The 27,894-nt window shown below is 37.3% G+C and overlaps 1 protein-coding gene across 10 annotated transcripts in view; it reads left to right on the top strand.

Moving 5' to 3' along the window:
• MYO6 (myosin VI) overlaps positions 1 to 27,894 on the top strand; it is a 136,611-nt gene that overhangs the window by 85,746 nt on the left and 22,971 nt on the right. For 9 of the 10 annotated variants that reach the window (XM_059941770.1, XM_059941769.1, XM_059941767.1 and 6 more), the window contains 14 exons: positions 2,252 to 2,396; positions 3,555 to 3,712; positions 5,100 to 5,191; positions 7,708 to 7,780; positions 9,361 to 9,488; positions 12,231 to 12,326; positions 12,621 to 12,794; positions 16,209 to 16,247; positions 18,009 to 18,102; positions 22,881 to 23,011; positions 23,099 to 23,176; positions 24,965 to 25,094; positions 26,814 to 26,904; positions 27,614 to 27,764. In XM_059941770.1, the coding sequence (XP_059797753.1) occupies positions 2,252 to 2,396; positions 3,555 to 3,712; positions 5,100 to 5,191; positions 7,708 to 7,780; positions 9,361 to 9,488; positions 12,231 to 12,326; positions 12,621 to 12,794; positions 16,209 to 16,247; positions 18,009 to 18,102; positions 22,881 to 23,011; positions 23,099 to 23,176; positions 24,965 to 25,094; positions 26,814 to 26,904; positions 27,614 to 27,764 (1,580 nt within the window). Of the gene's footprint in view, positions 1 to 2,251; positions 2,397 to 3,554; positions 3,713 to 5,099; positions 5,192 to 7,707; positions 7,781 to 9,360; positions 9,489 to 12,230; positions 12,327 to 12,620; positions 12,795 to 13,128; positions 13,223 to 16,208; positions 16,248 to 18,008; positions 18,103 to 22,880; positions 23,012 to 23,098; positions 23,177 to 24,964; positions 25,095 to 26,813; positions 26,905 to 27,613; positions 27,765 to 27,894 lie in introns of those variants that run through there. The other variant, XR_009506236.1, reaches the window with a different exon arrangement.

Here is a 27,894-nt window from a genome sequence, read left to right as displayed (position 1 = left end):
TTTAATATATCTTCTAAGTATTCCTCTCCCCTTATTCTTTTTTTCAGCTTTATTGAAATATAATTCATATTGAGTTGTGCAACAATCACTGTATTCAGTTTTAGAATATTTTCATCACTCCAGATACAAAACCTATACCCCTCGTCATTTCCCCCCCACCCCGCCCCATTTCCTCCCAAATCCCTAGCCTTTAGGCAACCACTGTTCTACTTTGTCTCTATCAATTTGCCTATCATGGGCATTTCATATAAATGGAATCATACAATATGTGCTCTTTGTGACTGGCTTCTTTCAGTTAGCATAATGTTTCCAAGGTTCATCCATGTTTTAACATGTGTCAGTGCATCATTTCTTTTTATTGCTGAGTAATATTCCATTGTATAGATATACCACATTTTGTTTATCCATTTGTTATTTGATGAACTTTTAGGTTGCTTCCACCTTTGGCTGTTATGAATTATGCTGCTATAAACATTTGTGTGCAAGTTTTTGTGTGGACACATGTTTTCATTTCTCTTGGGTGTATGCCTAGGAGTAGAATTGCTGAGTCATATGGTAATTCTATATTTAACCTTATGAGGAATTGACTTTCAAAGTAACTGAAGGGTTTTACATTCTTACCACCCTAGTGCCTGTGAAGTGCTACCTCATTGTGGTTTTTATTTGCATTTTCCTGATGGCTCATGATGTTGAGCATATTTTCAACTGTATTGGCCATTTGTATATCTTTTTTTGAGAAATGACTACTTATGTTCTTTACTCACTTATTAATTGGATTGCCTTTTTATTATTGAGTTGTAAGAGTTTTTTAATATGTTCTAAATAGAAGTTCCTTATCAGATATATAATTTGCAAATATTTTCTCCCATTCTGCGGGTTGTGTTTTTCATTTTTGGATAATGTTCTTTGAAGCACAAAAGGTTTTCATTTTGATGAAATCCAGTTTGTCTGTTTTTTCTTTTGTTGCTTATGGTGCCATATCTAGGAAGCCATTACCTGGTCCAAGATCACAAGGATTTATGTCTGTATTCTTCTAAGAGTTTAATAGTGTTACTCTTACCTTTAGGTCTTTGATTGATTTTTGAGTTAATTTCTGCGTATGGTGTGAAGTAGGGGTCCAATTACATTCTTTTACATGTGGATGTCCAGTTGTCCAGTGCCATTTGTTTGAAAAGCTGTTCTTTTCCCCCAATGAATTGTCTTGACAACGCCTTATTCATATAAGATCTCATGGTTTATTTCTCCTGAGAGCAGTCTGTTAAGTAGTGTATTAATTTGTCACGATAAAATTCTCATTATGGTTTCATACATTCTTTGTAATTTTGAAATTAGTCTTAAAATGAATCATTTATAAGCACTAAACCGTAAAAATGTTAATAAAATGTTTATTATTTTTAATATTAGTAGTAATAAGATAATAATTATAGGTACCTTCATATAGTGCTTATTAGGTACCAGACACTATTCCAGGCACTTCACGTATATAACCTTATTAATCTTCATAACAACCTTATTAGGCTAGTACAGTTAGTATTCTCATTATATGGGTGAGGAAACTGAGTACAGAAAGAATAAGTAACTCGTTCAAGGTCACACAACTAGTAAGTTGTAGAGCCAGAACAGCCCCGAGTCTAAGCACTGTCGTATTCTGTCTTTCTAGAAAAAACTTTTGAAAACAAGCTCCATAAATAGAAATCTATAGATATGATGTACAGGAAATAGCCGTGCCCTCCTCACCCTCTTCCTTTGCCCCCGAGCCTCACGAGCACACGCATGTGCACACACACCCACCCACACACATAGACAAACGTCCACACCCACACTGACCTACTCTGATGCCTCACAACGTTTACCACTGAAATTACTCCTTGATGTTTTCTGCAGTCGTATGATTTTAGTGATAAGGCACTCTGTTTTTCCAGAGATTTATTTTAATATATTAACAAGGATTATAATCTATCATTAGTATATTTTGCTGGCAGGGTCATTAAAAAATGAAACTGTGACAGGCTAAAATTGATGGGCTGAACGGATTGTATCATGGGCTGCCCTGAGTGAGGGTCTCCCAATGACCTTGGCAGTGTGAGTGTCTGACGAGGGCGGGGAACGAGCGAGGTGAAATTAAAAGTCACAGCTAAACCTTGTCTAGTCCATAGTTTTATGTAAGTGAAGTGCACTTCTAAGAAATGCATCTTGAAAATCTGGTTTACATAATGTTTATTAATTTCGAATTGAAATATGTGTTCATTAGGTGGCTGTAATCTGAAGAATAAATCTACTCAGTCATTGGAGTATTGTGCTGAGTTACTGGGTTTGGATCAAGATGATCTTCGTGTAAGTTTAACTACAAGAGTCATGCTAACAACAGCAGGGGGCACCAAAGGAACAGTGATAAAGTAAGTTCCCTCACTCATTGCTCTGTAAACATCCTGCCTTGTGGGGAAAAAAGCCAGGTCCTCTATCGCTTGCTGAATAAGGCAGACAGTGAGTTTCTAGTGACATATTTCAAAAAATTTTCAACAAAGTAAAAAAAATAAGGATAAAAAAGATCTTGTAGCCACTCAGAAAATTTGGTAACTCTTACTTTGGGAAATATTAGCAAGGTACGCTTTGCCTGATTCTTTGCTAAGCCAACTGCAGATTATTATTATGAAGAAAATCTCAGCGAGGAGGATGTATAATAGTGCCCTACAGTTGCATGGTTCCTTGGAGAGATTTCTGGAACCCAAGGGAAGGCTGGTAAAAGCACAGGTGGGTGGTCCTCTCAGCAATCATGTCCTCCGTTTCCCCTGTGTTCCAAAGCCGTTCTTTTTTGTGTCTTAAGTATGGCGTGTCCACATAAGAGTCCCTTTAGGAAAGGGTTCTATTACAAGAAATGTAAGTTGGAAAATCACTGTTTAGAAGGGATTCAAGTACTGGTCTGACCTGAATGACTTTTAAGGTTACTTCCAAATTTTGATAATTTTTTCTGGTATTGCCACAGGGCCTCACGCTTTATGACAGCATTTAGCACAGTGTTTGGAAATTCTTTCCTGTGGCAGCCTCTCTTCATCGGACTGTCTATCTGTATCTGCAGCGTCCAACACTGTTATACCATGTAGTTATTTATGTGAAAGAGTAGAGTTGGACAGTTTGGAGTTTAAGATGTAAACATTTTTTTCCTAAACAGTGTTAACCAAATTTCTGACCTTTAAAGTGGTCTTGAATTAAACACAATTTCTTTTGCATTTAAGAAAGTCACATGGAAGATTATTCCTCGGAATACTTTTTTTATATATTCAGCACGTACAGTGAGGTATAAATTAAGGTTAAAAAGATTTTTTGAGCCTAATGTTCTTTTACCCAGTGATCGATTTTTAATCTAATTATCTTGTAGATAATTCTCTTGTAGTATTCTACTTAGCCCCGTTTACCTGTCTCTGTTCACGAATGACATTTTGTAACTATTTATTTTGTTCTTCACAGTGAGTATGTACTTAGTTCTTGGGAATATGGCATTATTTCCACAACATATTACTATGAAGAATTCCTGTTGGTACGGTCTTCTTTTACAGGGTACCCCTGAAAGTGGAGCAAGCAAACAACGCCCGGGACGCCTTGGCAAAGACTGTCTATAGCCATCTTTTCGATCACGTGGTCAACAGGGTAAATCAGTGTTTTCCTTTTGAAACATCATCCTATTTTATCGGAGTCCTAGATATTGCTGGATTTGGTAAGTAGAGTTTTGTTTGTGAGTTTGTATCTGTTTGATATTTTCACACATGTTTAAAATAAAATTTTAAAAACTTTTTTTCCCTTGTAATACCTTTCACTTGATGAAAGGTATTACAAGGGAACTGGTATTCACTTCCAGTTATATGTCCATACCACCATTTCATTTCATAATACGATTTAAGTAGGAAGCTAATGCTTCAAAAAAAAAAAAGAAAGGAAAGACTCATGGATTTTGGTCACACTAATGCTTAAATTAAAACACGTTGACTGAAACTACTATAGGTAGAGATGTCTCTGTACTCTTAAATGAGTACAGCTGATAAAGGTGAAGTCTTGAGTGCTGCTGATAAAGAGAATTAAGTCATTAAAACCATTGGCTCCAGCGTAGACCTGGGTACAGGTTGACCTAGCACACAGGCCAGACTCATGACTATGTGTAAAAAATTCATCATTAGTGTTAGTTGTCAACAGATAGCTATTTCCAATTAATTTCCACCAAATGAGTACGCTGTCAAGATAGATATTTGAGAACAACTGTGGAGGTGTATAACCAGAAATGAAACGAGTCACTGATACCTGAATGCTGCTTTGTTCGGAATTACCGTGTTGTAGTGTTGTAAAAATCTCAAAGTAAGTCTGACCGTTTTTATATTGGGCTTTATCAGTGTGAGCGTTCCCTCCGTGCAAAAGTGGTGTCCTCCGTGATTTGTTTGCCTTTGTCAAGGGAAGATATGAGTGTTTACATTTGGGAGGGGCAGAGTTTTGTTTTCGATGTAATACATATTTTAAAATTTACAATAAAGCATTACCTTATGATCAAAGGTAGAGAAACACGTGTCACTGACTTAAGATTTCGTAATCTTCAGACATTTGTTTCCTGGTCTGCACCGTTTTAGTATAACACTCACATACACAGAGTCATGACATTTTAGAGCTACAGGGATCTTAGAAATAATGTAATACAATCCCTTAATTTTAGAAATGCATTATCCATAATATTTTTTCTAACTGTTTTACAGATTATACAGAAAAATATAAAGTACTTACATTTTAAGTCATTTCTCTTCTTTGATTTAGATTGCTTTAGCACCTGTGCTTTAAAAATCTTTACAAGTGACGTATATTTTACATCTTTTACTATATGACATTTATCTTATCTGCCAAACACCTTTTTGTCAAGCGAAGGTATTTTTAATACTTAATTTTAATGCATATCAAATTTTAAGTCTTGAAATAAGAGCATTTGGGGAGTATGGAACAATTATATGTATATATTTTAACCTAATGTTAAATTAAACACTGATACAATAAAATTTTATCCTAAGTGAAATTTATTAATGTGAAGTTGATCTGATGACGACTCTTGATTCTGGTTTTGTTTTCAGAGTACTTTGAACGTAACAGTTTTGAACAATTTTGCATCAACTACTGCAATGAAAAACTTCAACAATTTTTTAACGAAAGGATTCTGAAGGAGGTAATTGCCATACAATTTAGATTTAAGAACTGCATTAAGCTGTTTTAAATTTCAAGGTACAGAGACATACTGCAGTTAGCCCGATGGATGGGGTGTGATGTGAGGTGGCCCAGGGAATCAGAGATGCCCAGTGTGGGCCCCAGTGGCCCATCAGAAGTGTTAATGGTACAGCTGAGGCTTAGGGACCCAGTAAAAACTCTTAATAGGCACCTCCTCAGAAGTGAATGTCTCTTGCTTCTTACTAGTGACTTTTACTAGACTTGAAATTCTGCTTGTTTCTTTTCCTGATTCTGTTGTCTCTACTCCTGCCACGGCCAAACAATAGTCTGCTCTCAGCCCTGACCTGGACATCTCCCCCTGTTCCTCTGTGTCTCTGCTTCTGTCCACTCCGCTGTCTGCTCGCCCTCTCTCCGTATGGCAGGAAAGCCACCAGGCCAGGAGATTCCCTGGGGCCGCTGGCCTGGCCCACCTCCGGGCAGCTCTTTCCCTGCCAGGATACCTTGTGCACTGCCAGTGGCCTGTCAGCGGGGTGCTTTTGGCTGGACACCATCTCCGGTCCAGTAAGGACTTCCTGCCCCTGCTCGTAGTAGATGACTGGTGGCCTACACTCACAGTCTCAAGTCTAGGAAGGTTCCTTTGTCACACCTCAGAGCGCACAGTGAGTAAAAGTAGCTTTGGATCAGTGGGTTTGTGATTAGACTCACCATTTTTTACCTTGTATTTGGAATTCTCCACCTACTGATACCCTTGTCTTTCCGTGCTTTGAGCCGTTTGAGATACGTCTTACTGAATGAAGAAAGTAGAGTTAAAGGGAACTCAGAAGTAATCTGTTAATCTCGTGCAGCCCTTTGTTTTACAGATGAAGAAACTGCAGAAGTTCAGTGACTTCTGCAGGTCTGAACCCTCCTTTCCGGCTGCCGGCTCACAGCACTGTTCCCTTCGTATTAGCACTGCTGTGTTCTGAGTTCCCCACTGTCTCTGGACTCGAAATGTGAAATATTTTCTTGCCTGTTCCCATCCCATTCATCTTTCCCCCATTTTTATTGTGTTTTGTCTTTATGGGTTTCCTAATACATTCCAACTTTTATACCTTATCTTATAATATTTTATATATTATACCAATTCTGGCATAAATAAAACAGGTTAAAACAAGTACCTATCAGTTAGGATAGTTTCTCTGAAAAGTTTCATCTGGCAGCCTTAGTCCTTTCATTACTGTGTGAAGTTTTGCATGTATGCTTCTCACTTAATCAGCCTTCGTTCTTCCCTTCCACACCAGCCCAGCAAGCTTTATGTAGAAACTACATGAAGAGGAGACAGTGCCTTGATCCATGTTTATTTTTATAATAATTCTTTAAAGTAAATGTGTGAAGTTCAAATTCAGGTTGAGTTCAAGTAGACAGTGCCTTCTAGAATGACAGAAACCTTTTCTAAATAGTACGTCTCGTGGGAGGAAATATTTAAACGTTCAGGGGGAAAAAAAGGTTGAAATATACATCACCTTAAGCTCATTGCGTTGCTCACGCATCTGTGATAAAATCCCTCCCTCCTCTTTTTTTTTTTTTTTTTTTAATTTTAAGAAGATACCAGAATTACATCCAGGAACTTAACTTTGATTTGTAAATTAGTCTTCTAAATTATGTTTATTTTCCCCAATGATATACTCCTCATTTATATCACTGTGTAGATATTAGAGCCCATTTGCAGTTAATTGCTCTTTCCTTGATGTTAGTGCTTGTCTATAAATGCTATAACTCTGCTCCACCTGTCTTTAGACGATGATTGAGGGCTATTGAGGATGTATAATAGGAGAGACAAATTTCATGTCAGCAGGGAGCTTGTTTGTTTAGCGGTTTTTTAAGCTTTTTAAAATTATCAAAGCAAGTTATGTTCCTCTGTGTATTCCAGGGGCAAACAAACGATGGCCTTCAGGACAAATCCAGCATGCCGCCTAATTTTACCAATGAAATTTTATTGGAAGCCAGCCATGCTTCTTCACCTACTGTTACCTGTGGCTGCTTTCGCCCTGCGGTGGCATAATTGCACAGTTGTGACAAAGGCAGTATGGCCCACAGCTGAAAATATTTACTATCTGGCCCTTCCAGAAAAGTTTGCCGATCCCTGGTCTATTCTGCTGGGAAGTTTGACTTGAGAATTGCTGAAAATGTTTCAAAGCCCTGGTCTTGTCTTGGGTTTGAATGGTTACAAACAGATCCCTGTGTTTGTGCCCGGCTGCCCAGTGTATTTTGGGAAAAGCGTGCTTATCTGCAGGAGGGAACATTTCCACATAGTGTAAATCATGTTATGCTGGCCATGTAAGTTTTGATCTCGCCTTGCTTTAGGGGCAAGGATTTTTCTTCCCTAATGTTTGGTAAGGCTTCTCAGTCCCCGAATCAGCTGGTGTGAACCTCGTACACGGACTAATCAATAACTGTTAACGATCGGATATGGCACAGTGAATCCATTTCCTATCACACAGTAGCTCCATATCTATGATAATGATTATTTCATTTTAGGAACAAGAACTCTATCAAAAGGAAGGTTTAGGTGTGAATGAAGTACATTACGTGGATAACCAGGACTGTATAGGTATGTATTTTTTTTTTGCTCTACTTTTGGGAAATATGGGAAGATACAGTGAATGATTTCACTAGTAATTTTTCTGTGCTCTGCTGGTGATGGGACTTGAACTTGTGGTACTTGAGAGAGGTTTTACTTCTCTAGTACTGCTAGGAAGTTATTTTTCCTATGAAGGCATCGAATTCAGCTATACTGAAAGTTTTCGTAAAATTCCTTCTATCTACTGTGAGGGATATTTTCTTTCTTAAACAGTTAACGTGAATAAGTTAAGGAGGAAAAAATTGCTTAAGCAGTGAAGGGGTTTCTTATCTCGTGTGGGGAAGCCCGAGGTGTCTGCCGGGATTTGGCTTTGCCATCTGCAGTTCTTTGTTTCTGTTCTCTGCATCGGCTGCACCCTCTGGCATCACAAGTTCCACGTGTCCCGTCCAGATAGCACCGTGCAGCAGGAGAACAGGGTCTCTGTTTTCCTTGTCTGTTTTTATCAGTAAAGAAGCCTTTCCCTGTCCCACCCAGGGAGTGCTCAGTCTGCCTTTTTCTTTCCCACCCATCTCTGAAATCAGCTGTTGGGCAAGCCTTGCTTTGAAAATGGAATCTGACAGTTGAGTCAGTGACTCATGTGCTAGATTTGGACAAGATAGTGTAATAGTAATAACAACAACAATAACGATAATAACAGTACTTTACATTCGTGTTTCTTCTCAAAGCACTTTCACATCCTACCTGGTCCACTCAGCATGTCCCTTCACACACCGTATCCTTTCTCAGAGGTATCTTGGCTGGAACTCCTCCCCTTCCATTTCTCCTTCAGCCCACTTCAGTCGTGCATCTATCAGAATACTCTCATTTATAGCTCAGTTAGCACGTCCCCCTCCACCTCCATTAATTGCCCAAGAAGCATCATTCTCTGACCAGTGCAGTCAGAATCTTGATTTCTCTTCCTATGTCCTGCGGCTTTTAGAGTCTGTCCCATTTAACACTTCTGGATTTCTCTTCCTATGCCCTGCGGCTTTTAGAGTCTGTCCCATTTAGCATTTCTTGATTTCCCTTCCTATGTCCTGCGGCTTTTAGAGTCTGTCCCATTTAGCACTGCTTATGTATTTAAGCAGCTTACATTTTGTAGTTATTTTAGACATGCAGGAAATTCAAAAACATGAATGGAAGGAGCATAAGTATGTGCTGTTACTGACGTTTTGCTGGAAAGTTTTTGAATCCATATCTATAAACAATTTTAAAAAGCTAAGCCTGCAAAAACTTGTGTAGTTTTACTTCAATTTGAATATAGATGTCATGTGGGAGTGGAGGGATTTCTGGCTCTTTAGCCTCTGTCCTAGCTTACAGATAGAATGGTTATTATGTTAGTTGCTTTCTTTATGGAGTGGTTTTTCTAAAACCTATATTAAATATATGATGTTATTTTCTAATAAATTGCAGATGTGAAATAAAATTCATCTGCTCTCTGTAGCTTGTGAGAGAATACAGTACTTACAGAATCATGTTACATTGTTTCTGATCAGTCCTCACAATTTGTGATCAGTAAGTTTAAAATGTTATGTTTTTCATCCTGTCATATTCTGATTTTTTTGAAATAGATTTAATTGAAGCAAAATTAGCGGGAATACTGGATATTTTAGATGAAGAAAATCGCCTTCCCCAGCCAAGTGATCAACACTTTACATCTGAAGTTCACCAGAAGCACAAAGACCATTTCCGACTCTCTGTGAGTTTGCTACTTCAAAATTGAGCCTCTGGTGGGAAGAAAAACTTTTAGAAAGATGTACTAGACATTAGATATTAGGTAATTAGAATCATAAGTTAATGTAAGGCTTTAAACAGCTATAAACATCTTCTGTAATTAATCTAGCACAGTATCTTCTATAGATGACCATTTAATTTGTATCTATATATTTTTGCTGTTGATGATCTATCTAATTAAGGTGATTTTAGCTGGATATAAACTACATTTCACCTATCTAAAACGTACAAAAAGGCTCACCTATTTTTACGTTCTCCATTCTAAGTGGCCATCAGTTGCTCTGTTTTGTGTCATGTGACCTTGATCACTTTCCAGGGGTTAGCACCTCGAGTCACAAGCAGCTACCTGTCTGCAAATTTGTAAGACCAGCAAAGCTTGTGGCTAAGAGTCTGACTGGTGGAAGCCATTCATTTAGTGATCAGTAAATTGATTTTGATGCTCTTTCCTTGGGAGTTTTGAATGGAAAAATGTACTCAGAGAGGGTCATAGAAGCTGCAGCAATAGAAGAATTAGCTAAAGGGAAAAACAGATACAGAAGGCAGTAGAAATAAATGAGAAGTACACTTCTGAAAGGGTCAGAAGACCTGGTTCCGTAAACTGCTGTGCTTGACTACCTGCTGCGGCAGTGAACGGTAGGGCCGTTCTCCGTAAGGCTGGAGCGTGCAGCTGTTGAGGTGTTTTCCATGTTCACCTAGCTCTGGGTTTATCTTTACACTCAACCACCATCACCTGCGGTAATGCAAGCGCAACTCCATCCTTGCACCCAGAAAGAGCTGACTAGCACAGAGAAACGTGGATGTTAATTTCACCCACGAAGGTAGGTGCTGCCTCATCTTAGAACAACAAAGAAAGGAAGGAAGGAAGCAGAGAGAAGCTGCTTAGAGTGGCAGCTGCCTCCTGTACCGTTTATTGTTTTGAGACTGTAGCGTAGTATAACATTCACTGCTTTGATGGGTCCAGGAGTTTAAGTGAATGAAAGCAAATATTCTTGTTTCCATACATCGTAAACTAAATCAAGAACGTGAATAGGTTGAAGGCATTAAAAAGCTGATACAATTATGATAACCTTCTCTGGGGACTGCATCTCACAGCTACCTGCTCCATGGACTTGGAGTTCTTCTGTATCCTTAAATAAGTCTCATGATGTGGAGACTGCCTCTCTCTGTTCAGTGGAGATAGAAAAAAGCAGTATGCGTGGGGCTTCCCTGGTGGCGCTGTGGTTGGGAATCCGCCTGTCAATGCAGGGGACACGGGTTCGAGCCCTGGTCCGGGAAGATCCCACATGCCGTGGAGCAACTAAGCCCGTGCGCCACAACTACTGAGCCTGCGCTCTAGAGCCCGCGAGCCACAACTACTGAAGCCTGCGTGCCTAGAGCCCGTGCTCCGCAACAAGAGAAGCCACTGCAATGAGAAGCCCGCTCGCTGCAGCTAGAGAAAGCCCACGTACAGCAACGAAGACCCAACGCAGCCAAAAATAAATAAATTAAAAAAAAAAAAAAAAAAAGCAGTATGTGTCCCCAACAAAACTTGCTGCTAAGATTAAAGACGTACATCTAGTCCTGTTTATTCACTGCTCCCTGTGAAGACCACTCTGTGGATGCTTGGTTGCCTTTACCAGGGGTCCTCACTGCTAGTCAACAAATTATGACCAGGGTTTCAGAGACATAGAGCTCCAAGGACAGCAGACTAAAGCATCAGGGATGGACTATGGCCACTTTCCTCAAAAGAGAACAAGAGCAAGACAGTAAATTCCGAGTTGTACAGAACATTACTTTTATTGTATGTCTTTGAAAATAAAATTATTAATAACCATTTATTGAACCTTTAGCATGTGCCAGGCACGTTCTAAGAGGTTTGCTTGAATTTCTTTATTTGATCCCCATGATAATCCTTTGGGGTAGCTCCTGCTTGCATCCCTGTGCTAGAGGTGAGGGGACGGGCAGAGAGAGCTCAGGTGACCTCCATGTTTAGCGTAGAGAGAAAGTGCTGGATTTGGGCAGCAGGCCGGCGTCTTGACCCCAGGGTCGCCCTCTGACTCGTGCCGGCCTGCTGCCACGCAGACGGGGGCTCTGTGATCTGCTAGCTCTCTCACCCAGCAGAAGCCTGGGAAGGTTCTGATGTCTTAGCTTGTTCATTTTTGAATGAGATTGTCTTTCTTAACCTTAGGCTATTTTGAGGGTCAGATGTGATCTTTTATTTTGGAAACTTTCAAATAGGATACCAACATGAGATATTACAGTTAGATAGTACAACCGGAAAATGATGTTGTTTCCTTCAAATAGATTCAGGTTCATTGTGTAAACGTGTTAGGGTGTATGGTTTAAATCAGTAGTTTGGGTGTTTCTGTAGAACAGTGCTTCTCGGCCTTGGCAACGCCTAAGAATCACCTGATGTAAATGGTGTGAGCGGCTTAAAAGTTCTCCAGCTGATTCTCGTTCAGCAGCCAAGCTCAAGAGCCACCACTTTAGACGCAGGCATTTAACTTTATAAACTTTTGGTCCTTTTTTCTTTCCTAAGAGATTATAACCAAAAATATTTGCTAGATTTTACTGGTACTTTAAGGCTTATTTAAAAAGCAGTATAATTATATAAAGTATGAAAACTCCCTTTATAATTTTAAGTATTTCACATGCCAGATGTTTTCTAAAGGAAGTTGTGTAGTATATTTTTGATAATTTAATCACTGGTGCATGTATTATTTTTCAGATTCCCAGAAAGTCTAAGCTGGCAGTTCACAGGAACATCAGAGATGACGAAGGTTTCATCATCAGGCATTTCGCAGGGGCAGTGTGCTATGAAACAGTGAGTATAACTTTTACCGGGAGGAAACCGTGTGATGTTTAAGCTGTGCTGTGCAATATGGTAACATCTAGCCACATCTGGCTATTTAAAGTTAGATAAAATTTAAAATTCGGTTCCTCAGTACACCAGCCACCTTTCATGTGCTCGATATCCCCACTGCCAGGTGGTGGCGATATTGGACAGCACAGCTACAGGACCTTTCCGCCACCTCAGAAAAGTTCTACTGGACAGCACCATGTTAAGGAATGTTATCACAAGATGGACCGAATCATTCCTGTTTGCTTTATGTTTCAGACTCAATTTGTGGAAAAGAATAACGATGCTTTACATATGTCTCTTGAGTCCTTAATATGTGAATCCAGGGATAAATTTGTCCGGGAATTATTTGAATCATCCACAAATAACAACAAAGATACTAAACAAAAAGCAGGAAAACTTAGCTTCATCAGTGTGGGAAACAAGTTTAAGGTATTTGTGCTCAATGTATTACTTGAATTTTTTTCTTACTGCATTAAAATTGTAATTGTTTTATACTCTACAGTGGATAGTGTAGATCACTCTGAGAAATGCCACGAGTGAGGTTCAGGAGCAGACCCTGAACTGTTGATGTTTGTATGCAAAATAACATACAATAGGCATAGTAATTGACCATACGGAAACCTTGTAATTTTACGAATGTGTTCCTTCTTGGTGCTTTAACATGTCTGATTGCTTCTCCTAATGTTCTTGCTTCTGCTTACTGTCTGGTTGACCTTCAAACCTTCTCTTTCCCATGTGTTTTTCTGTTTCCTTCCTCATTCAGCAGTTTTGTTTTAGCTGGAGTAGTCCAGCTCCAGATGGCTAGAGAGGACTAGTTGAGTTGAGAGAGGAAAAGCAGGCACTGCCAGGGGCTTCAGGTAAATGATCACCTTCGTGGACTCCTACTTACAGAGTGGCTGCCGTGTTAAAAAGAGCCCAGCTCGAGTTAATGATTTCATTTTGTAATTCATTTTTAACGTGTTTTCTCTCATAGTGCATTTTGGGTGTGCATATTACACTAAAATTTGATGAAAGCTTTTAATAACTTCTGTAACAGATAAATGCTTTGTGTGGCAAACCCTTCAAATTGCTTATTTGACATTGAAGAACACTTCATTTGTTTCATTAATTTTGGATCAGGAATTTATTCTTTGAGGTCTGATAAGGAATTGTCACATGATGTGCCTTAGAAATACAACACTACTATTTGGTTCTAATTGCTGAGTATTTTGCATAGAAAAAGACAATTTAAAAACTTTGTGTCACGTTTAATGACTAAAAAATTATAATAAATAGATCAAAGAAATAGAATTAGTTTCTCTCTTATACATTTCCACAAAGTCTTTTTGTTCTGTTTACAAGAAAACTACATACACCTTTCATTATGTGTACTTCAAATATTAAAAATGATGTAATTAGGAACAATATTTAGGACTCAGAATACTAGGATACTAACAGTGTAAGCTTCCTGAAATCCCGTGTGGATTGAAATGGGCTCTAAATAACTAACTTGATAAAATCATGTTTATAAAACAAAAGCTGAAACACAGATATAGGAGAATTCCGCTTATAACACATTTTTTCAGTTAACTGAATAAAAAGTCTTAAACTTTATTGTAAGTTATATTCATTAATTATGAATTTCTTCTTCTCTTGACAATATTCTTTCTCTTATTTGGATATTCTTAGATTCTTAAATAGACATAATGATAACAGATTGGTTTAAAATAGTACATTAGCCTGTATGAAATGGATATCATTTATTAATTGTTTTCCTACTGTGATATCGTTGTATTCCTAGCAAGAACATACTTGAAATTTTAGACAACATAAATAAAATAAAAAACATTCTTAAAATTCTTTGGACTAAGGTATTTTATATTGAGACTTTAAGTGCCTTAAAATTGCTTATATGCAATACAATGTATTTTGCACATCAAACTGCTTGAAAACTGTAACTAAAAGATGTAACATTGTTAATAATAAAATTTCAAAATGTTTTTATTGAGATACTTTGAAATGAAATATTAGTAGTAATTCTTATTTTTAAATGTAGTGGAATAGCTCATTAAATTCAAATTCAAATTCAAGTTATGGGAGGCAATAACACAAAACAGGCTAGCATTTACAGTAATACTTCAGTTATCGAACATGACCGAGAATCAGAAGTTTTCCACTGTGAAGTGACATTTTCAGGTTATTGAAATAGAACTCTTTTACTATTAGTGTGTTAGAAAAAGTAATTCTTTTTGATGAAAATCATATTCTTTTATTATATGCATGAATAATTGTACTCTTTAAAATAAAAATAAAATACAAGTAAAGCATGCGTTGCATAAGGCTATTTATTATGCCTTTTGGTCTTTGACTGCTGTTCTTTGGTAATTGACGTTCTTCCCTCTTCTCTCAGATGCTATAGTTTATTTTTGCTGCTTCTACTGACTTAACTTTATCTCCATGTTTTGGGAGAATACTGTGCTATGGATTAGGAAGCATGGGCTTTGTCACAGTTGTTTTCTTTCCAAATTAGAGGCTCTTACACTTGCTTTTCATTTGTGTGCTGGTCTAGACTGGTTAAGGTTGTCAGAACTCTGTGAAGCAGATCAGTGGGTATGACTGTATGTTTTTAATCCAGTGAGAAATTCACTCCATTTTTATGACTTAAGCCTATAATGTCTGAAGTGTTCTGCAGCATCACGCTTAAGAGAATGAGCCTTGGTGTTAGGTCCTTGTTGGAATCTTGGTTTTGCCATTACTAGCTCCCTGATCTTGGCAAGTGATTTATCTCTCTGGGCCTCAATGTTTTCACCTGTAAAATGAGACTACTAATATATCCTTCATTAGAGTTGTGGTGCGGATTAAACATGATAATGCCCGTGAAAAGCTTTGAGCAGTGTCTGACTCATAGAAAGCATTCAGTAAAGTATACCTATTATTATTATTAAGTATAGCTGTGATGGAATAAATATGTTAATTGAAGAATTAACATCTTAATTTATCTTTTGTTAAGTAGTACAATAAGCATCCCAGTATAAAATCAATATAACAGTTTAAGTAATTTACTTTGCAGAGAAGTAAAGCAAATGCATGATTTTAATGTACTGAACCAGAGTACATTAAAATCACTTAATATTATTAAGGAAAGGAAAGGGCAGTAACTACTTGTACTGTCCATTGTGAAACTTTTTCTTGAGAAAATTGTCCTAGGCTTTAAAAATAATTGAAATGTGAAGTTTTAAAATAGTAGAGAGGGTTTCTAGTAGAGAAATTTTTTCTTGAGAAAATTGTCCTAGCCTTTAAAAATAATTGAAATGTGAAGTTTTAAAATAATAGGGTTTCTACAGGTAGGCAGGTCAGTTTCATTTATGAAAGGTGTTACATAAAGCAATCCTAATACATAGCATTAGTGTATTATTTTAAACACATTTTCATTCTTAAGGGAGCGTGACACAAGCTACACCCAGCTTGCCACGAGTTCACATACTGCTCCGTTGATCCCTTATTGAATGCCTCCGCAGCAGTTTCATTAACTTCTTGCATTGCCTGTATACTTTTTCCTTATTCACCCCACCTGCAAGTGTGCATGTATGTTTTCTAGTATTGCTCATTTTCAGTCTTTTAATTGTATAAGTTCTGTGTAAGTAAAATAAGTTACTGTCCTTGGCATCATATATTCGTCATACATTTCTGCATGTTACTATCTGTTAAAGAGATTGTGTACCAGAAGCTGTTGAATTGTAATGTGTTATATATATCAGTCTTATTGCATGTTATTTTATTCTAATGTTGAAAAGCTAATATTTACTTATGGTATTATGTACTTCTGCTCTTTGAAATAATGAAGTGATTTCCTTTCTTCTACAGACACAGTTAAATTTGCTTCTGGATAAACTTCGAAGTACTGTGAGTACACTTAAAAAAAAGCCACAGGGTTTTTTGTTTGTTTGTTGTTGTTGTTTTTTTCGGCTGCGCCGCAAGGCACATGGGATCTCAGTTCCCCGACCAGGGATTGAACCTGTGCCCCCTGCACTGGAAGTGCCAAGTCTTAACCACTGGACTGCCGGGGAAGTCTTCAAAAACAGGGTTTTTAAATGGTCCTCTTAAACTATTATTAGTAATTACTCAAATAAGCACAGTAAACCTGGAATAATTAGAAATTCATTTAAAACCAAATTTCATCATTAAAAAAAAAATCAGTTTTTAAAATGGCTTTCATTTTGGTTAGGTTTTTTCTGAAGAAGGGTCAAATATATATGTGCAGTCAAATTGTTTTATAAATTTATAGAATTCTCTGAATGTTATTAAGATTATCCTATAGCTTCAGGAAAGTGAAAATAATTAGTTATCATAGGGAAGGAAAATGTATTTTTTAGGATTAAAGATAACGCATATAATTCATTTTCATTTTATTACTCTGGCGGTAACATTCTCTAACATGACAGTGCTGATATGGAAAAAATGGACATAATATTTTTATGCCCTATTATAGTGGCAGTATTTCCTAGGAGCCTTTTTTTTTTAACTAGACATTTTAATTCTCTCTGTTTTTTAAAGAAAAATTCACCATAGAAAGAAATTTGATACGTGGGTTATATAAATGAGGCATGATTTCATGAGAAGACTTATTTTTTAAGCAAATCCACAGAACTTAACTGATTACTCTTCCTTTTCATGTAGTCATTTGAAAGCCAAATATTTATTCTCTCTGTGCTATTATTGCTTAACTTATTGTTAGATTTGCTTTTGAAGCCATTAAGAAATTCTTTTAACTATCCTCATTGTTTGCAAATATTTATCTCTTAAGGACAGACCTTCTTTAAAAACCAAGTCTGATGAGGAGGTATTTTATTTTTATCACCCAAATATAATGCTACTGTAAAATGATTAGATTATATTTGTGATTTTTAAAAAAGGCATTTCTAAAAAGTGTTCTAAAAGTGTTTGCAGTGAGCGTCATTGTTGACATTAACTATTCAGCTTTGCAAGGTGGCTACTTGGAAGAGAAGCTGTTATTTGGATGTTTAGTGTATTAGCTTCAGTTCCCAACAGTTTCACTGTGTACATAGCAATATTTTCTCTGCCTCATTCAGCAAAAATCTGATAACGGATTGTAAATGGATGCCTTTAAGCTTTTTAAAATACATATCGGTTAACAAACAAAACTTTAAAATGTGCAGTGGTGCAGCTCAGGGACCTACTATATGTTTTTAAAATAGAATGATGAGAAAGGTTGACTTTTTTTTTTTTTTTAGCACTTTGGCCTAAATTTTAAGAGGCATAATTTTATGCCATCTTGTCATAGGGCAATTTTCTTATCACAGAAACACAGCATATAAATATACTTAAATGTAGAATAAAATCACATGTATGTCATGCTGTGAAATGTATTGTTTAAATATGTTGAAATATTTTACTAGGAGAGACTTTTCTTTTTACAATAACACAATTTTTTGGCGCTCAAATCTAAAATGTATTTTTCTAATATTAGTATATAAATGGCTTTACATTATAAAAGTATGCTAATGGTCTTAAGTTCCTTAGTGATTATTTTAAAAGAGGTTCCGAAGTTAATGATAATATGCTCTGAAAGTAGCTGGTATTCATAGAAATAAAAAAATGAGAATGCTATATGTATCATTTTTAAAAGTACCTTTATTATCCTAGGGAGCAAGCTTTATTCGTTGTATCAAGCCTAATTTAAGGATGGCAAGCCACGACTTTGAAGGAGCTCAAATTTTGTCTCAACTTCAATGTTCAGGTATTTCTCTGTTTTTGTAATCTATATCGGGGTGTGTCGAGAGTCTTAGTTCAAATAAAATTTAATATATGCAGTGTTTTCAAATAATTCACAACTATCTTGATTATTTATTTTTTTTAATTTTGTTAAACCTTCTGATTTCTGATTAGATCAGAGATCAGAGTTCATTTTTATTTATTTATTTATTTATTTATTTATTTATTTATTTATTTATTTATGGCTGTGTCGGGTCTTCGTTTCTGTGCGAGGGCTTTCTCTAGTTGCGGCAAGTGGGGGCCACTCTTCATCCCGGTGCGCTGGCCTCTCATTATCGCGGCCTCTCTTGTTGCGGAGCACAGGCTCCAGACGCGCAGGCTCAGTAGTTGTGGCTCACGGGCCCAGTTGCTCCGCGGCATGTGGGATCTTCCCAGACCAGGGCTCGAACCCGTGTCCCCTGCATTGGCAGGCAGACTCTCAACCACTGCGCCACCAGGGAAGCCCTATCTTGATTATTTTTAAGTGCAGTAAGACTTTTATGTTTCCTTTCTTTATAAGAAAAGAAGGGCTAACAAATTATTTGAGCAATATTGGGTTATAGTTTTATTTCACAATTACGATGTTTGACATCATTGAAGTAAAATTTATAAAAACTCTTCAGCTGCGAACCCAGGTCTCCCTTCGTGGGTGCTTTCCGTGGCCTTCTCAGTCCTGCAGCGGTTCGTTCCCCACGTAACTGGGTCGGGCGGTGGGTTTTGGTGTCCTTGCTTCCCACTCCACTACTTGTAAAAAAAAAAAAAAAGAAAACAACACAATACCCTCGGCTTCTGTGGAACTTTTCTGCACTTGGTTAAACTACCACTTTCTACCCCTCACCCGGCCACATTCTGCCTGTGCTTAGTCACCCAAGTCTTGGGCCCTGGGCTCCCTGTTTTCCTTCCTCCGTGCCCATCCTCCATCCCTCCCACACCACCCCTGCCTCTCCCACGGGTGAGGCCTCTCCTCTCCTGCTGATTCAGGCCTGGGACACTTCCTGAAACTCGCTTGCCTCCCTGACCCCTTATCTTGCTACTCTTAGAGGCGGATTTATTAGAAAGCTAAGGTCGCTTTAGCTTCAGGGTGCCTTATTTAAATGAGCTCCTATCAAAACCCGAACCTGATTTTGTATGCTTTTGTAATTTGTAATTTCATACTTTTTTTCTTAAAGTGCCCTCCCCTACTTATATAAGCTTCGGGCTCCCCAAAGCTACGTCTACCCTTGACCCTTCTCACAAAACCTTAGCTCTTTGTGAATCTAATTGTGTCCTTTGTCCTCATCTGCACAGAGAAAGCGGGCAAGATAGATTGGCACTGTTACAGACTCATGACCACTAACCTTCAAAGGGCCCTCATTACCCGCCCCACCAAGTTTCCCTGGCCAGCAGGTTCTGTTTCTCCCCAGACCAGTCAGACCCACCCTGCTCTCCTCAAGTCTCTGAGCCTCTGCTAACAGACAGCCTCACCTCTTTTTACTAACAAGCTGAAAGCCTTACCTGTGTGCTACCAAACGCTTCTTCTGCCGCACAACAGCCCTCCTGGTAGAAAGTAGGAAGTGCCTCTCTTCCTCACTGAGACTGTAGTTCTTTGGATCCATCCTTTCCTGCCTTTTCATTAATCTTCAGTATTGATGATCTGTACTGAAGCTCTGAGATGGTTTCTCCCATCGAAACCTTACCTTCACTCCCTCTCACCGACATTCCCTTCCAGCTGCCTCCCTATCTCTGGCCTCACTTTCTTTTCTCCAGTTTTTGCTTTTCTCTCCAAGAATATTCTCTTCTTGCTTTCTCAGTTTCCTGCCTTCCACTCGCTCTTTAACCCGAGGGAGTTCAGTGCCCAACAGAATAATTCTTGATAAGGTTTCCGGTGATTCCCTTGTTCCTGAACCACATGTTTCCTCAGACCTCATCTCAGTGGAGTCCGGCAGCATTTGCCTCTGCCCCATCCCCATAACGTAGCCTTTCCTCAGCGCCTAAAACAGCGTGTGTCCCTGCCTCTCCTTTGAATTCTCTGGCCATTCCTGCCTCCTCTGCAGGGTCGTCATCTACCTAGATATTATTTGTTAGAGTTTTTTAAGCTCTGGGTTAGGCCTGTTCCCCTTCTCACTCTTGATCAGTGCTGTTCGGTATAACTTTCCATGGAGGTGGACATATTCTATGCCTGTGTTGTCCAGTATGGTAGCCACTAGATACTTGTGGCTACTGAGCTCTTGAAATGTGACTAGTATGACTTAGGTACTGAATTTTTAATTTGTATTTAATTTTAATTTTAAAAAATTTAAATATAGTCACATGTGGCTAGTGCAGCTACAGAGCATGTGCCTAGCAACTGTCACACTGGACAACCCAGCTACATATTCTCAATCTAAGTCTCCCCAAGGCCTTTTGATATGACCTAAAGAGTGTGTCTTTTACTCCTCCAGATTTACTGAGATATAATTGACATATAACATTGCGTAGGTTCAAGTTGTGCAATGTGTTGATTTGATACACTAACATATTGTAAAACGATTGCCACCGTAGTGTTAGCTAAGAGTCCCATCAGGTAATATAATTACCATTGCTTGCTTGTTGTGAGAACATTTTTTTTTTTTGTTAATTATATCTCAAAGCTCTTATTTTTTTTTTTAATTTTTATTTATTTATTTATTTATTTATTTATTTATTTATTTATGGCTGTGTTGGGTCTTCGTTTCTGTGCGAGGGCTTTCTCTAGCTGCGGCAAGTGGGGGCCACTCCTCATCGCGGTGCGCGGGCCTCTCACTATCGCGGCCTCTCTTGTTGCGGAGCACAGGCTCCAGACGCGCAGGCTCAGTAGTTGTGGCTCACGGGCCCAGTTGCTCCGCGGCATGTGGGATCTTCCCAGACCAGGGCTCGAACCCGTGTCCCCTGCATTGGCAGGCAGATTCTCAACCACTGCGCCACCAGGGAAGCCCCATGAAATTCTTAATGTACTTCTGTGAGCCTAGTTGTCTGCAGCTACAGGGCAAGCCAAGGGGCTCAGAGGTTGGGATGCACACATTTCTGAGGGTACTTGTTTGTTTGATATAAATAAAATGGCCAACAATTGTGACAATATCAACCAAACCTTACTTTTATTTCTCCAAGCAGAGCCAAAAACTAAATCTAGATCTGAACTCTCCATAGGAGTAATTGCGTTTATATGTTCCATTATATTATATTAAATTTAATTTAAGATTATGTTTAATTTAATACTAAACTTTGTTTAATTATAATACATAATGTTATACATTATAGTATTATATATAAATTATATATTGCATATAATATATATTTATTATATTTAAGTTATAGTAGCTATATATGTTCACTGTAACAAAAATGAAATGGTACAGAATAATATAAGTAAAAAGAAGTCTCACTTCTCAGGGGTGACCACTTAACTCTGTGTCTTGGACATATTTTTCATACTTGTTAAACCTCTGCCCTGTTATTTTTAATAAATATATCATATTCTATCATACGGTTATAATTTAATTAATATTTAAGTGATTTCTGTGTTTCCTATTACCAACAGTGACCCAGTGAACATGTAAACCTTCTCTGTGCATATCTTTGCCCACATACGTGACAAGTTGTAGGATAGATTCATCAAAGTGGAAAATAGTCAAAGGGATAGATATCTATTATTAACACTTAATATTAATTTAATAATATAAATAAATATTCCAAACTGCCATCTAAAATTGTTGCACTGGTTTACTCTCCCACGAAGAATGTATGTGTGTGTTTTCCTACACCGTCATCATCCCCAGGTACTATTGGGGTTTTACATCTTTGCCAGTCAGATAGGTTAAGATTCAATCTGATTGCCTAGAGAGGCTATCTTTCCAATGAGATTATTTTAAAATAAAAATCCACTCATTTTAAAATATTTTATAATTTTATTTTGCTAATTTAACTTTTTGACCAACAGAAATTTATTTTGGTATAAGGAGTGAGGTAAGGATCTGATGTTATTTTTGTTTTCTAAATGTCTAGCCATTTGCCCCTAACACTTTTTATTGAATTATCTTATTTTCTTTATTGATTTAAATAGTCCTGTAGACTGAAATCCAGGTCTTTCTATAAACAAAAGTCCTGGCATTATCTATAGTAGTTGAGCCTTTCCCTATTTTATGCTTTTCCTGACATGAAGAGCTCACACTGACTCAAGGCTCAAATTAATCACTTAGTAGAGTTATACTGAATATAGATAGTCATCCTATAGACTCTTTACCCCAGTAGACTAATTCCTTTGAGAGGTGAGTGAAAGGGGGTCTTTATAGTGAGAAAGTGTGCTCTCCTATCTTTTCCGTTTGCTTGAAGCGCTGGTGAGAATCGGGGAATGTGTTTGACTTTGTCTTGGAGACTCTTACCAGGAATCTTGTTCCAAAAGCAACCTCAGGACTTGGAAAATAGCCTAATGCAGATCTTTGCCTCGTATACTGTGATTGTTACACAAAGGCTTCCAGCAGAAAAAAAAGACATAAACTACATTTGAATTTTTTAGAGACCAGTCGTTTGTCTCTAGAAAATAGTTAGTCAAGCTAGTTTTAGATGAAATTTGGCTACAGTAGTTTTTAGGTGGTGGATAAGCTGGGACATACTGAGTATAAGTATGATATTTTCTATGTAATATTTCATTGCTGATAATTTCTGTAAATTACCCCTTTTAATTTATAAAATTCTTTGATCATTTGCAAGTTATCCTTGGACTTCTGCACGGTGATTGGCAGTAAAACTTCTGTTTGTTTATGAATGTAGGTATGGTGTCTGTTTTGGACTTGATGCAGGGCGGTTTCCCATCGCGGGCTTCATTTCACGAACTCTACAACATGTATAAAAAGTACATGCCAGATAAACTCGCAAGATTAGATCCAAGACTATTTTGTAAGGTACAAATACTACCTAAATTGAGATATCTTAGCTATAAACTATCTTTCTTATTAATCCCTAATTGGCATTTAAATTTTATTTTTCAGGCTCTTTTTAAAGCTTTGGGCTTAAATGAAATCGACTACAAGTTTGGGTTAACAAAAGTATTTTTTAGACCTGGCAAGGTAAATACATTTTTATTTTAAACTTTAACATAATTAATATGGAGAGTCGGAGTCAGTGAATATTTTTAAGTGTTCAGTGATTTATATTATTCTTAAAGAGCATGCATATGTGTGTGACACACATACACGCAATTTTCCCTCTGGTGAGAAGTTTACAATGTATAGTACTCTGTACAGGTTTTTTTTTTTTTTTTCCCAAGCTTTGGAGGTATTGGAATCAGAGGATTGTTCAGTTGGATTTTTTACTTAAATAAGGGTTAACCTGAGATACTTCTGTTTTAAACAAGTTGAAAGCTTTTCTAAAACATATTCCGTCTTCAATAATTAAAAAATTCACAGTACTTTTGAGTCTTCATTGTGAGAATGAGATCTATTAGAGCTTGACAGATGTGTAACATACAGAAAATTGGACTGGAGTCTGTGCTGACTTCTGTCAAATCGTGGAAGGAATGACTGTATAAATACTTTTGTATGTAACATAATTTTCTTAGGCTACCCCTAGTTTTAGTATTTACAGATTCTTGTACTAGTCCTGTACTAGGATACAAAATTGAGTTATAGAATATTTCATAACTAAATATATACAATACAGAAATACTTAAATGCTCTTCACAATCTGTTCATAATATTTTCACCATTCCTGACTTCTTTAATATTGATTGAATATTGCATTCTCATAATTTTAAACACAATTGTTATTATATAATAGACAACTATACTTGTTTGACTTAGCAAAATCATTAATAAATATCTCTAGTTCCTTGAAGGCTAAATTAATCATAATAAATAAATCTGATTTCACATCTTGGGGCATGAAATTAAATCTGTGTAATGCATTACCAATGTATACACTTTCCTGTGAATATTTTTACTGCAGAGAAGTTATATGATCTCTTATAAAAGAAAAAATGTTAAGAATATAAGTATTCATAGTTGGCTTAGCTGTAATCACACATATTTATCATAAACTCAACATTTCTCATTTCAGGACTGTAGTAATTATTTTAGAATTAAGAGCTTGGTAGAGAAAGCACTTGGTCTTATTTGCCTCCAGAAAAATTAATCAGTCAGAAGGATACAGTGAAAGCGCAAGGCAGATTCTGAAAGATCTTTAATCTCATTATATTACCTTCAATTTAATTTCGATTATAAGAAGCTGTTATTTTGATAGGTGTGTGACATCTTCAATATATTGTAGTGGGATATTTGGTAAAGGATAGAAATCAGTATGTAATTTGGTGGTAAATTGTGGAAATAATGCATTTTCGTATTTAATAACCTAGTAGATGTTTTATTTGTGTTGTGTGTCTCTTAGTAGCAGTTTCTTACCTCTGACCAAAATAAAGATGGGAATCGGGAGAGACACAGTAGTTTTGGTGGTACCTGATTTGATAGAGCTGACCTTCACTTCTCCAGTGATCTGAGAATATGGCTGAGCCAGCTCAGAGAGATAGTAGACCTGTTTTCATTCTTTTGTCCATAAAACCTTTTTGCTAACCATCTGCAGTGGTCATTTAAGATTCTTTTTCTACTTTTCCTATTGAGCCTGCGAACTAGCAGTGAGTAACCCCCCAGCCCAACCACTGCAAAAAAGATCCTGGAGGAAGGAAGAGAAAGGCAGCCAAATTCAGCCAAGTGTGCTTGGGTTTGCTGTGTACCCCACTGAGACATGTCTGTGTAATGGGCTTGTGACCACTTCCAGAAAGCTAGATTTTGGATTTGAGTTCCAGTTATGTTGTATCTCTCTGTGTGTTTTGATACTGTTAGCCAATGATTTTTATCTCCTAGTTTGCAGAATTTGATCAGATTATGAAGTCTGACCCTGACCACTTAGCAGAGCTGGTCAAGAGGGTCCATCACTGGCTCATCTGCAGCCGCTGGAAGAAGGTTCAGTGGTGCTCACTGTCTGTCATCAAACGTAGGTGTTTCCTTCCACTCCGAGATACGCAGTTATTCTGGAAATGAACTGGTTTGTGGAATGTTATACATTTGCCTCGGTGGTGAGCGCTCGACAGCAGGGACTGTGTCTCTTATTCATGCTATGTCCCTGGTTCCTCCCCTAACGCCTTACATGTAGTATGTAATAAATTCGTACCTGTGGACTTTCTTTTTTAAGTTTTGTGAGTGTATGATACTTATCTTCTTTAATCGCCTGCATTATATGATAATTAATTTCATCACGACCTAAAAAAAAAAAACCAGAACTCACTCTCTTGATTCTTCCACCCACCCTCCTTTCCTCTCCCTTTCTCCCCTGCTCCCCACACCGTACCCCAGTCTCTCAGACTGAAGCCAGAACTTTTCTTTCCACCCCCATGGCATCACCAGAATACACACGCTAGAAGTGTCACAGTCGTAATTGCCTCTTCTTGTCCCTGAAATCATGCCAGTCAGCAAGCTCTGTTGATTCCCCCTTGCAGACACTGTACATTCTCCGCTCTTTACTGCCACTGCCTTACTGGAGCCCTTCTCCCCAGCTTGCACAGTAGCTTCAGTGGCTCCCAAACTGGTTTTCCTGGCTTCCCAGACTTATCTGCCCAGAGTCTCTAACTAAAAGCCTTTGATTACAGCTTCCTTTAATAAAGGGCAAAGTCTAAAGTCTTAAAATATTGTAGCAACTACTTATCTCTGACCCAAAACAAGGATGAGGGACAGAGTAATTTTGGGTTACCTGATGGTCTACAGCAAACCTTTAGTTGTAGGGAGTATTGTTAGTAACTTGATTAAATTTATAATCCCCCGCCCCAGCCATACTCTCCACAGTACCTGGAAGAGTGCTAGGCACATGAAGAGGATTCAGTACATTGCTGCTTATTAATAAAAAAGAATTCCTTTGACCTAATGAAAAGGAATCATGCAAGCAACGTGCATGCGATCATGAGGTCTTCTGTTAGTCAACTGTGATATAAATAAAAACAAAACTATAATAATAAAAAGACAACAGAAGCTCTTTTCCCATCACTTTCCAAGTGAAATATGAACACACTTGTCACTATAGTTAAATGCCTTCAGCTTTAAACATTGCATTATGATGGAAAACATATTATATTAAAATTATTTCTACTGTGCTGTTCGTTTGTGGACGGTGTTGTGCAGTGGTCAAGTCAGTAAGTAGACAGGATCTTTGCAGCATGTTAATGGGGGACCTCTGAAAAAAATGTCTCCAGGTCAGATCAGTCTAGGGTATTGAGTAACTGAAGTTAAGTAGAGTCCTTTATTGTAGCAGTCTTAGAGACCTCACTCAGTATGTCCATTGTGAATCTCCAGAAGGAGGTGTAGCGCATAGCTTTTCCTGAGTTCATTTGACAGGTGAATCCTTTTTTCAAGACACCGCCTGTTACCATTTCCTAGACCGATATTACCTAGGACAATTTGGGACGCATTAATGTAGCATAACAAGGAGATAATATATTTAAAATGTACACCTAGTCATATACATGATATGCTTTTTATTTTAAGAAGTATAAAGAACTAAAGAAAGGTTAAACTTGCCAGTTTTGATGTCTGATATAATATGTTCATCAAGGTTTTGTGTTTCTTGAGAATTGCTTTGTGGAAATGAATGGTTTTAAAAAATCCTGTATGTCTGATTTAAGCTAAGTAATTTTCTGTCATTATGTTTTCCTCTTACACATAGTGAAAAACAAAATAAAATATCGAGCTGAAGCCTGCATTAAAATGCAGAAAACTGTTCGAATGTGGCTTTGCAAAAGACGACACAAACCTCGGTAAGATGAATAGAGCCTAAAGAATCCAAAAAAACCTATTTACCCTAATATAAAATGGCATAAAGTCATAATGAAGAGCAGTTTGCATACTCACAGAGTTTCCTTTTGTCTCATGTTCTTTGTAAAAGATGTATTAGTCTGTTATTCATGTTATTTATTGGACATTAGTTAATTAATTGCTTCATTAATTCATTACTTGCCTCATTCTATAAAAGGATTTGAAGTAGCTTAGAAAAATGTAAACACTGTAAAAGGTTGAAAGAAGCTGTTTTATTCTGATTATTTTAGTGACTTGAGTTTATTGATAAATGTCAAATTGACATTGTTTCTAAAAACATCTCATTAATATTTTGACCATAATTTTCAAGATTACCTGTAGGAATTATATTGTCTCACTGTCAGTTTAGTCTTTATTTCTTATTTGATTCTACTCTTTTAAGTTTTTCTATAATTTGAATTCTCAAATTTTTCAGTGTAAGTATAGAAGGCTTAAATCTTACTGACACATATTAATGTCATTCACATCCATATTTGATGGTTTCTTTTACCCTCAACAAAAGATCATAAAAAAAGAGACTATTGAAGAACATGAAAACAGAAGTGAAATCTTCTGTTTAACAATATGTTTGGTATTTTATTAAAATGAAAAATCTGTCTGCAGCATTAAATGGTGAAATTAAACTCTGATGAAGTGTTGTTATCTTTACAGCATTGATGGCCTGGTTAAGGTGGGCACACTGAAAAAACGGCTTGATAAATTTAACGAAGTAGTAAGTGCACTGAAAGATGGAAAACCAGAGATGAATAAACAGGTCAAGGACCTTGAAATTTCTATTGATGCTTTAATGGCCAAAATTAAGGTATGTAATTTTAATCCAAATGACTTTGACCTTTAAAAATAATTTTTAATACCTTTTGTTATTGGTATTGTCCTTTTTTTAAAGATACAAAACGTTACAGACGTTGAGTCTCAGTGATAAGTGATGCCCA

Source organism: Balaenoptera ricei, chromosome 12 (genome assembly GCF_028023285.1).
Source record: "Balaenoptera ricei isolate mBalRic1 chromosome 12, mBalRic1.hap2, whole genome shotgun sequence".
NCBI lineage: Eukaryota > Metazoa > Chordata > Mammalia > Artiodactyla > Balaenopteridae > Balaenoptera > Balaenoptera ricei.
Note: the sequence above shows the minus strand (reverse complement) of the source record. Positions and strands in the feature narration are given on the sequence as shown.